Consider the following 12,520-nt stretch of genomic DNA (forward strand, 5'->3'; position numbering starts at 1 on the left):
CTATAGACAGACGATTGGGTCCCTTATGTACTTAGTAAATACAAGACTGGATATTTTCTATACTGTTAATGCCTTAAGCCAGCTTATATGTGAGCCAAAGGAGATTCATCTAGTTGTAGTTAAACACATTATGAGATACTTACATGGCACTCTTAATTTTGGACTCAAATACAAGAAGGTTGGCTTAGACTTACATGGATTCACTGATTCAGATTGGGGTGGAAGTGTTAAAGACAGGAAAAGTACTTCAGGATGTTGTTTCAGTTTAGGATTAGCAATGATATCTTGGATATGCAAAAAACAGTCTTTAGTACCTCAAAGCTCCATAGAAGTCGAATACAATGCCGCAACAATGGCCTCTCGAGAAGCAGTTTGACTAAGGAAGTTACTTGTGGGATTATTTGGGCAAGCCATGAAATCCTACTATTATTTATTGTGATAATCAGAGTTCCATCAAGCTTTCAATGAATCCAGTTTTTCATGACAGGTCTAAGCATATTGAAATTCCTTTCTATTATGTAAGAGATATGGTAGATAGGAATTTTGTAAAATTAGAATACATTTGCACTGTAGATCAGACAACAGACATACTCACCAAACCTCTATCTAGAGTGAAGATAGACTAGTTCAGGAGAAAACTTGGTATGGTTTAGTTGTAATTCATTTGTACTCTTTAAATTATTAATAAAATAATTTTATTTTGTCAAGCTATTGACTATTATCAGCTCCACCATTTGTGTTCATTATTTAAGAGGTTACGGTCTCTGAGATAATGAACACTTGTATAAAAAACATTATGAGAGATGACGATCTCTTAGATAATGTGCTAAACAGTAGAGTTATACTGTAAGATCTAGATGAGTTTAAGATCATATTGTGATGTTAACATTGCTATGTTAGTCACAATTTGGATAAAGGAAGAATTTCATTATTCTCTAGGTTTATCCTATATTCTAGTAGGTCTTAAACTTAGGATCATGTCGTGATATAGAAAGACCGGTATCTGTGAGTCACAACTTGGATAAATGAAGAAATCATATTACTCTTCAGATTTATCTAGTACATTGTATTCTTTGTAATACTTTGTATTCTTTGTAGTAGTGATTTCTCATACTACAGGTTTAGTAATATGACATTGTATCATGTGTTCTATGATACCACATGCTAAGGACATTCAGATAGATATAGAGTATCAATTCTTGCTTGTTCATCTTTATTGATGTTGTTAGCTATGATATCTCTCAGTATGATTATCAAGTTAAGAGAGAGTATTAAATCTGTAACTTGTTAATCATTCTGCTTTGATAACAGATCGATCAGATCTAATATAGCATGATAAGGAGAGGAACAAGTCTTTGCATTATTCCTTCTTCAAGATCGGCATCTATCTTTAGAGAGGTTGTTTAGTATTAAGCTAACCACATTTGTTTGTGTTTGTAATTAATATTAATTACCCTTAGAAAGTTGCCGACTTCTAGAGGTTAGGCAAGTGATTTGTTGAAGAGACATGTCCTTTATAAGGACATGTTCCTTGACTGCTATACTTATAGAGGGTAAGGATGAAGTCTAAGAGCACACAAGATAAACACAAGTCTGCTCCTTAGTCATTGCTGCCCACATACGAATTGCAGAATTAAAAGACAGAATTCTGATTTACATTTCTAATTCAATTGAAGGCAATACTTTGAAGTTATTCTCGGCAATTCACAAGGAGAAGAAGAAGATTGAATCTAGTCTATATTCAGTCATATAATTTGCAGAAATTTTACGCCTAGCCTACATGTTGAGGATTTCCTTTTATTTCTTTAAAAATAAAACACATAACTCGTCCATAAGAAAGAGAAGAAAGAAGCAACCCTCGACTACATTTTCAGGAGCATCATAGGCCATAGATGGAGGTTGTGATCATTAGAAGTGAAAAGTGATTCAATGCAATATATTAAGGCACTATTTGCATAGGGATTCAATGGCGAGTCTAAGTTGACTCAGATAGGAAGAAATGTTGGTAATGATGGAACGAAGGCCGCTGTGTATGCAACGACATCATAGTGTTATACCACTTAAATGAATTTGGACAAAGTCTTCAAATTGCGATGAATTCGTATCATTTGTAATTGACTCACATCTAATGAATATTTTATGTTTGCCGTAGGTATACATGATGCGTGCGAAATGAAAGGAGCCTCCACCAGAAAAGTTTGATATCTTCCATAAACACAAGGATCTGTTGCAATTAATGGTGAAGGCAATTATATCCAAAGCGCTGTGTAAGAGGAGGAATATGCACAATGGAAATTACAAGTATAAACCACCGATTATATTTTGATATAGTTAAAAGTATTTAATGTTGGTTGGTTATTAGTTTTGAAAAGGTGCAATGGTTGAATAGAGGCCTTTTCATCATTTATAAATAGGAGATGTAAAATCAAAGCAAAAGACAATACGCACAATTCATATACAACATTTTTTATTTCTGGCATTCTCAAATCTTAAGCACTTGTGATATCTGAATTTCTCATTAGCAAAGATGGAACGATTGAAGCAAGCTAGTGAATTTTGGAATATTGGACAATTTTTTTGTATGATAATAGGATTGAATTGCAATGTATAGAGCATCATCATTGAGTGTCTTCATTGCAATCTATTTCAGGCATATCAGTAAGGAATTTTATTTTATTTATTTTTAAGGCTTTAGAAGTTAGATATTATATTAATTTGTCCTTTCTAACCATTTTTTGATTTCCTATAAGTGATATAACACTAGATAAGTGGATCGAATCTTCTATAGCTTTTCAAACTTGATAATCACAAATATTGTGAAATATTGAATGGCTTCCGTATTTGTGTCTATTTTGTCTCTGTGTGAGTTAAAAACAATATAGACTAGTTTGAAAGTGCGTAAATGTAGTTGATTTGTCACATCTTGGTGATTGAATTATTAATAGTTTAATATTTTAAATTTCATAAAGTTGTACATTGAGATTTATGATATTAACTCTATCACCCCTTTCAAATTTTGGCACTGGTCATTAAATTGCTTATAATTCCTAATTCATCTGTTGGCAACCATTCTGTATCTTTCCGTTGAAAATTGATAAGTTCATTTGATTTAAAATCCATTTATTTATATAATCATTAACTTTATTCTTTACTGAGAACGTACTTGTTCAAAGTAATCACATTTCGAAGTCTTCATTCAAGTTATACTTATTTGAGCAAGTTAGAAGTTTCCTAAAATCTCTTGCCATTCCTGGAGACTCTGATTGCATTTAAACCTATCTGCTTTATGTAATTTTTGATTCAAGTGACTTGTTTAGGATCAGGTGCAGCCGCGTTGACCTTGCAGAGGCAGAATCGCAAGGGACTTGGATTACATCATTTAGTTTTGTTAAGTTGGACATAATTGGTTGGATATCCCAGCATCAAGTTGGCAAGACTAGTAGGATTCCAATTTGCAGTTTTGGGAACCAACAAGGAGCAGGGGTCATATTAAGTCTTGGGATTGGCAATTTATTGAATTTTTGAACAGTTGATGTTGGCGGGTACAAAGGTTAATATAAGTCGTGACTTACCAAGAAGAGGATCATTACTTTGTGAGTAACAACCTCCACTTAACAGTTGAGAAATTGGGTGATCAGGCTGTTCTGGAAAGGATGAACTTGCTGACTGGGCTTAAAAGATGGACCAACTATTGATGATCAGCATGGTGAGGGGCATGATTTTTACATAAGGGAAAGGCAAATAAACAAGGACTTGCATTTCAGAAAGGCAAACAAAGAACTTTGAAATGAAGGGTAAAACTCCCAAAACCCATAACCAACGAGCAAGTCTTTTAACAAAAAAAACTCTCTCCAAAAGTGGCCTCCATTGCCGATAACACAAGCTTCATTAAACTTTAATATTGAGCACTCACATAGTCCATATTCAAATAAAGTAAATTAACAATGAAGTCAAATCTTTAATTTAGATTATAACTACATAGCTTATCTTTCTTTGATTTTTAAGCATATATTATACCAAATGTTGAGATGTCGTCATTAACTGCGGCCATTGACACATATAAAAATAGTGACATTGACCATGGCTTTGTCGGAGCCTGGGAACTTACTGAATATATAATGGAGAAAACTATCCAAATCCTCCCCCAAAAAAGTTGTTAGACACATCTCCACTGCTTGAGCTCAATGAAACACCTAGCACCACCACACTGAAGGATTAAACTGCCATATTGAGTTACCTATCCCTAGCTCGTTAGTGTGCAGGAACCCATGGAATAGGCTAACAGTCTACTATCCTGAACTGCTTAGGAATGGGACATTACAAAGGAATTTCTTAAAGTTCCCTTAGAGTCTTGATTGGTGTAGAGGGAATTGGGGAAGTCATGGGCCCTCAAAAATAGTAACAACTCAGTAAACAAGAAAATTTGTGGAGTTTCTGGGGGATTGTGGTGAGGAAACTACCTTTCTCTAGTGGTTTGGGTAGTTATTAATATAATAGTTGAGGAGGAGTGCTTTTCATCATTGGGTGCTACTAGGCTGAACGCCTTGTTTAGTTGAAACCTATTTATAAAGGGGAGTTGCTTAAATGATTAATATAAATTGCAGATGCTTAAGAACAGTTGCCAGGGTAAGACTAGTCAGAATTAACAAGGCTTGTGATATTGGTCACTAAGGATAGAGGAATGTCTAGAGATTTGTTAATATTAAACATGTATATGTGCAATAAAGTTTTTGTTGCCTGCCTGTTGTAGGAATAATCAATGTTGTGAGGGATGTGTGGGTTGCATAAGTGGATTCAACTTGAAGGTTTCTACTAGTCATAACTTCTGTAGAATGGCACCAGTGTTGTAAGGGTGATCTGTCAAGGTTGATGATTTATTAATCTAGTTACAGAGTGACATAAATGGTGTATTCATGGCTACAGACCCATGTTTTTAATTTTGCACTTGCACATGTCTGTTGTTCTACCCCATAGCATTGACTGGTCTACTCCAGATTTTTCCTTGTTATCAAATAAATATGCATTACAAGTTTTAAGATGACAAATATTTGTTGAAATGACTATGCATTTCTTTATGACAGCAACTTGTTTGTAAGAATGTCTATTGCCACACATGTAACTTTCATCTATTGCACACTCTAGAGAACTCTGAAATGATAACAGTTCGCTATTTTAATAATTTATTCGATAAAATGCATACTAATTTAAGTGAGATTTTTGCAAGATTGTTGAAATCCTAGCTAGGCTATTGCAAACTGTCCACAGCTGCTGATATAGGTGAAATTAGAGGTGTTTATGAAGTATGTAAAACTGCCGTCATTCATTTATAAATGGGACCGGGTGCAGATGAAATGGATTTGATTCCCTGAATAATATTATCTTTATGATGCTTTAAGTTAGAATGCAAACATTTAATTAATATGATTATAGCTAGAAGTGTGCAAGTAACTTTCATCTTTCTCAGAGTTGGAAGCCTGTTTCAACAATTTTTTTGCTGTAATACAAAATTTAAATATTGAAGCAAGCTGATGGAAACACTTTCTCATTATTGTGCAATTAAAGAAGAAAGCAAAGAGAACTCAGCTTCATATAAATAATAAGGCACGCTGACGGAAACACTTTCTCATTATTGTGTATGCTTTTTCAGGTTTGCTCATACAAACCCACTGCATCTGGACATCTTCCCAAGTATAGCACGCTTTGAGGGGGAGGTAGTAGCAATGACTGCAAGCATTCTTGGTAGTAGAGAAAAAACATCTGGAGGGCAAATTTGTGGTAATATGAGTTCAGGGGGCACAGAAAGTATATTGCTTGCAGTAAAATCTTCACGAGATTATCTGAAAGCAAAGAAGGGAATTGTGAAACCAGAAATGTGAGACAGAAGTATTTATATTTCTACTAATAGTTTGCAAGTTTTTCAGCAAGCATATCATTCCACGTGTTCACTCTTTCTCTTTCTTGATCTTCTAGGATAATTCCGGAGTCAGCTCATTCTGCATATGATAAAGCTGCTCAATACCTGAACATTAAGCTGTGGCGTGTACCTGTAAATGGAGATTTTCAAGCAGATGTAAAAGTGATCAAGCGTTATATGAACAAGAATACAATCATGGTACAGTGACTTCAATGTAGGATAATTTGAATGAGACCTTCTATATTAGGAAGGCATACTTTGCTGCTGTAGTCATTTGAAGGTTTTGAGCATAATGAGGGATCTCCCATGGGTGCTTTTCCTGTTTGTTAAATGACAGTCTTGTTATTCATGGTTTATACACTCAAAAAATGCTTACTAATGCTTCTGATGTCAAGTGGCTTGTTGTTGGGTTCAGATAGAAATTAGAACAATTAAGACATTGCAAATATGATGTGGTTTTTTTAGTGCATCTTAGGTCACTACCATTTCTACTTAGATAATTATTTACATTATGTTTACCTTTAAGATGGCCTTGCATAACCTCAATGACCATTCCGTTTGTCCCTCCTTGACTCCTTTGATCTCAATTTGGTCCCAAGGATAGTACTGGCTATGGAAGGTTATGCATGATAACACCGACTGTGGAAAGTAGCTTGCTTAATATCTTTTTCACTTTGATTAAAGATGACACAACAGACATTTGGTTGGATTGTGATTAAAGGATGTGCAAACAACAATTGCTAATTTGCCAGTATCGCTGGCCTTAAAAGATATAGGTTTGAGAATTGATATGAGTATTTATGCCCTAAGCCCGAGCCCATTTCTCAAATCAAATAGATATACCTCTTCTTTTCTTTGTGCATTTACGACAGGCCTACAATGATTCAGTAAACCACTAAAGAGGTCAAAGGATCTTAAAATATACTTGAGTAATACTTTTTCATCCATTTCATCAATATGTAACCCTTGAACTAATTAATTTCTTTAGTTAGAATTTAATTGTATGCTTTTCTTGAAGAAAAGTTAAGATAAACTAATTAATTAAAATTAGTATTAGAAGTTACTTGTATAGTCGTGGATTTTAAACGTAAAGGTGCATATAAGAATAGCATGTTGCTGTGCAAGAGGCTGTAATTGTTCTGCAAGGAAATTCTGTTGTTGTGCAAGAGATTGTCTTTGCTGCACAAGTATCTTTCTTGTTGCACAGAGCATTTCTTCCACTTAGCACCTTGTTAGATATTGTATTATTTGGCTGTGCAAACACTCTCTTTTTCTGTGCAAGACAATATTTGTCACAAATTGACTGATGAGCTGTCAAAACTGTTCTGTAGTTGATGGGTGAATAGGATGCCAAAGGTCCATACAATTGCTCAGCATAGAAACACTTCCAAGTGAGTGTATAAGATTTAAAAAATGTTATGTTGTTTCATAAGAAGGTGCTGTTGGAGGGTTGGTTGGATTGAAGAGCTGCTTAGAGTCAATGTTATAGAGGATGGACAAGTTTGATATGGGGACAGTTTAAGGAATAGTTAGGTGGCAATCTGACTTAGAATTTTCTCTAACAAGATTTCCACCTTTTATTATCTATATAAGCGTAGAGACATAGGCAAGTACTACACATTCAACAAGACTCAGAATAGTTTTTGTGCAAGTGCTAAACAATTCATAAATGAAAGACTTCTGTTAATCATATTAATTCAAGTACCTATCTAAAGGAGTGTTTTTTGTCTGTACATTTATCTGATCAGGAAAGGGCCTAGCTGGGGGGATTGGTGGCAACTGTTGGGTTTGCTTGCTTGTTTTGTGTAGTATGTTCAATTTCAAATGTGATTAAGTAATCATTTGTTGAATGCAAGGTTGATTTACGGTTTATATTTTTTATATTTTGCTATGATACATACAGTTCTCATTCTTAAAGTTTTGCGCACCAAATAAAGATAAACAACAATAAAGGAATACCAAAAAAGAGATGCAAATAACAGCAACTTTATCCTGGGAAACTCTTCCACTGAAGGGAAAAACCCAGCCACACCAGCAAAATATTTCTTTTATTGATAATAAAATGTTCAAGTACAAAACATTCGCTTGATTGCTTTTACAAAACACTAAGCAATCACATAAATAGATTGAAATGAGACTCTTCATATTACATACAAAGGTCTCTTCAAATTTCAAATACAAGACTTAATATTTCTGAATATTCAACACTTCCTATATCTGTATGCAGGTCTCTTTGCATGACACATATTATTAAATATTATCTCAAATAGTATTACAAATCTCTTCTTCAGCTGAAAATAACCATAATGGTCATAACGCTATTTCATAAAATCAGAGATAGAGATCTCTATTGCAGCTACAATCTTCAACATTCATATCATCCTGGGAACTAAAAAGTGTGTTGTGAGCTGAGTGGTATTGCTTAGTGCTCTTTTAGGTTTACTAGTTTGTTTCTATCCCTAGTCATTTATTCTTTTAACTTTTCTTAAAAGTATCAAATTAGATTCACCTTTTCATTTAGATGCTCAGCTTTAGAAGTATATGCAATCTTGCATATCTCTGTAAGACTTTTTGGTTTGAACTAGTTTCTTGAATTCTAAGCAATAGTTGAGGGTGCCCAACATTTTTTTGACACCGTCCCTAGCTGCAGGTGTTTTGTGGTACTTGTTTTTGTAAACCTAGGTTAAGATTTAAGGCATTAAATGGAGTTGGATATGTAGAAGATTAACATTCAATCTGTTTGTATCCTCATGGGTTGTTATTAGCAAAAGCAATGTTCTAGTAGATGTATGAATCATAGAAGGGATAACAAGGGACCATATCTTCCAATCAATATTAATTTGGATGCAGAAGCAGGAACATCAATAAATGAATTGAAGAAGGGAGCAAATGCAGCAAAAATAACAGAATCCTCCTAGTGTAAATTCTCTGTTGCTGACCTATCAAACGAAATCTGTAAGGGAACATCATGTTGAAGTTGACAAGAAGTTTTCTGTTATGCTCCACAGAGTTTCAGGTGCAGGGATGACAGGGGTGAAAGATTCTGTTCAGAATTCCAGTATTTAACACGGAAAATTCCAGAACTGAAAGAACACTCAAATCTTCCAATTTTTTTATACACAAAAACAATATAAAGGGTGAATTTGGTATTCCATGCACAGTTTAACCACAAAGCTGAAGAGGGTTTCTTCTACTAGTTCAGATAGATAATGACATATTATCACATTCAGATTTACTGGCTAGCTCAGACGTAGCACTTTACAGATCTAAATACTTTTGAAATACATAGACTTTGCCAGATAACTGAGATTTCTCCTCCCGGTGTGGCCAGCAGTTCTGCTTTCCTGACATTGAAAGACATACAGCAAAGGAGACAATTTATCTCCTATTTGTGATCAGACCTGCGATGTTGGCACTTGTTGTGAGGATTTCACACCATTGCCCCATTGCAAATGGGGACTCCCTATTTATGCTTTTTAGCAAGTAGGAGTCATTGTCTGAGGTGGTTTAAGTTGGCAACATTTCCAACTCTCCAAGTTTGAGGGTGAGTTTGAGCAATTTTGGCCTGCTAGGAAGAAATGTTTGTCTGGGTTTTGTGCGAGGGTTTTTATGTCCTTTTGAGGCGATCTTGTTGCCTAAGTCTTGGTAGAGGGGGTAGAGTTTTGGTCTAAGGGAGAAAGGTTTATGTGCTTGGGAGAGGGGAGAAGGATTGAAAGCGAGTTTAGAAAGGGATGGAAATTCTCTGATAAGAGGATTTCCCTCCCCCGTGGAAATCCTGTAACTCCAGGTTTTCCACCAGCTATAATTTCTCCCAAATTCTCAAGATTTCGCCTTAAGGCAAAGGGATGTGCTGCAAACTTGGTTGTTAGGAATCCTTACTAAGCCAACAAACTAGTTGATGCAATGTTAAAATGATGAAGAGCAGCAAGAATGGTAACTTTCCTAAGGATAACTGCTGCAATTATGAACTTGGTGGAAATCCTCTGACTAGAGGATTCGCATTGTGGAAATGCTTTCTCCTTAGGATTCATTTTGGGAGTGTAAGTGGCAAAATCATGTTTGGTTGAATGTAAAATCCCAAGAAGAATTTGTTTTCTACTAGTCCTTTTTTCCCCTTTGTATACAGAGAATAATATAATAATTGATTTGATTCAGAATTAAAATGTGTTTCCTTTTGTTTCGCAGTGACAGACTATTTTACTGGCAATCTATTTCTTTTCCAAACTGTTACAAATTTATGAAAGATGCATGGTGCAAAACAGGGCCCTAATCCTACTGTCAATTTTATTTCTTCACATTTGGTTACAAAGATATATGATGAATAGTATTATGCACCTGTGCAGAGATATTATTGTCAGCTGAAGCCACATGTTTCAGACTGGAAACTAGTCGGTGTCCAATATTGCTTACATGTTCGAACCAACCCAGAAATGGAGTCTCTGTTCAATATATGGACTACCACAGCCACCCGATAAACACCTCAATTGCTTTTCGTCTATCCCAGCCCAAAATGATATGCTACTGTGCCAAAAAAAACGCCCAATGATCTCTGTAATCACCACTTTCTGGTCGGTACACGACTGTGAATTACCATTTCAATCCTTACTGCATCTGTTGCTCTCTTCTGGGTTATGCACGAGAACCAGGGTTATTGCTTGAGCCACAGGAATGATATTGTCTTTCTCCGTTGAGCCACGCAAGTGATATTGTCTTCCTCCGGATGCTAACAGTCTAACACTAACTTCTCTATTTCCATGTTCCTGACTATTTTTCTATTTGGCCTTATAAAACAAAATGCCTCTGATGTATGCTTCTAAAGTCTTTTGTCCAATGGTCCTAAGCCATTCCTCCTGCAATCACTTACTCCACTAAGTCAGCTGTTGTGGTTTGACGAAAGGATTGAAACTATTCTTTTGACTTTTTCTTTCAAAAATACCATCCCACCAGAATCATCGAATCATTCCCTATTTAAATTCCATCTCCTCACTTCATTATTCCAGTATTCAATGGATTTCCGTTGAACTGATTATTTATTAATAGCTTGCTTGGTTAACTATAAATTAAATAATATTTTATTACTCAATTTACCTATTAATTATTTAATATAGGTTTATTGATTAAACAAATATTTTATTATTTATCTTCAAGCATTATCAAGCTTATTGAGGGGATATTACATGGAAATCCTCTGACTAGAGGATTCCCACTGTGGAAATCCTCTGACTAGAGGATTCCCACTGTGGAAATCCTTTCTCCTTAGGATTCTCACCACATTAATCCTCCAAAGCTCAAAATTTCAGCATCCTTCCAAGTCACTTAAATCTGGTCTAAGGCATGAACTAAACATCATGAATAAAAATGGGCAATAAATTGTCAAGGAGAGGTTGAAATGGGTTAAGTTTTGGTAATGGCATTTCAAGGAAATCATTTATAGTGGAAATCTTCTGGGGCAGAGGATTCCCACCACCTTAATCCTCTCAAACCCAAATTTCCCCCTTTTCACTTTGGCACCAAAATGGATTTCAAGCAAGTGTTAGAGGTGAAAGATGTTGAGTTGAAGTGAAATTGATTGGCAACAATGATGTTTTGGAAAGATGTAAGGCAACAAAGCGCTAAGATTTAAAGATAACAAGAGAAAGGTTTGAAATAGTCGAAGAAAAAGGATAAATCATAATTGGTGGGAATCCTCTCTCCAGAGGATTCCCATTGTGGAAATCCTCTCCGCAGTGGATTTCCACTATATTATTCCTCTTAAACCAAAGTTTCTCCTGTTTTTGCTTTGTGCCAGAATTGACTCCAAGCAAGTGTTAAGAGGTCAATAATGATGAGTTGAGGCAAAATTGATTGATAATAAGGAAAGTGTTGGAAATTCTTGAAGGGGAAGCTAAATCTTGTTTGGTGAAAATCCTTTGACCAAAGGATTCCAATTGTGGAAATCCTTTCTCCAGAGAATTCCAACCACCATGATCCTTCCAACTTGGAATTTCGAGCTTGCCCTTTAGCTATATTTTCCTTATTCAAAATGAAAGACAAATGAAATGGGTAGATTGAAGAGTTGTAGAAGAAGGGAATTTAAACGCTAAGCGACTGAAGTTGTGAAGAATCTTTTAATCATGCTTGCTGGAAATCCTCTGACCTCCTCTTGCCTTAGGATTTCCACCCAAATATTTGTCTTCAAGCCTCTAGAAATACCCTAGGCATTGGTCATCACAAGAAGATAGAAAGGCATAATCTTGAATAGGAGAAATCCATTTTGATCATTATTGATGTGATTTTATTTTCAGATTTCTTTTAGTGAAATGAACCAGTCCCCTCTCCGACTATAGTTCTACACTTTACTAGTTAGAATCTACAGATATTGATTTGTTGTTCAGTATTTTTGAGTTGATTTGGTTTATGTAGATAACAAGTTTGTTTTGTTTGAGTTGTTATTTGTTTATATGCAGTGGAACTTTCCAATGTTTCAATTGCTTGCAGAATAATGAAGTATACATATGAATTAACAATCATTCCATTCAGCAAAACTATTTCAAACACCAAGAAAACCAACTTAATATTTCTCTATTCAATTCTAAACACATCACATAAATAGTTATCAAACCGACT

At 35.1% G+C, this 12,520-nt stretch overlaps 1 protein-coding gene across 1 annotated transcript in view; it reads left to right on the plus strand.

The window, feature by feature from the left end:
- The window catches only part of DPL1 (dihydrosphingosine phosphate lyase), a 239,884-nt gene that overhangs the window by 97,665 nt on the left and 129,699 nt on the right, over positions 1–12,520 (plus strand). The window contains exons 5-6 of the mRNA XM_089800114.1: positions 5,648–5,872; positions 5,971–6,112. Of these exons, the coding sequence (XP_089656240.1) occupies positions 5,648–5,872; positions 5,971–6,112 (367 nt within the window). The remainder of the gene's footprint in view (positions 1–5,647; positions 5,873–5,970; positions 6,113–12,520) is intronic.

Source organism: Cupressus sempervirens, chromosome 9 (genome assembly GCF_028749045.1).
Source record: "Cupressus sempervirens isolate cs-2001-9-10 chromosome 9, ASM2874904v1, whole genome shotgun sequence".
NCBI classification, from domain to species: domain Eukaryota; kingdom Viridiplantae; phylum Streptophyta; class Pinopsida; order Cupressales; family Cupressaceae; genus Cupressus; species Cupressus sempervirens.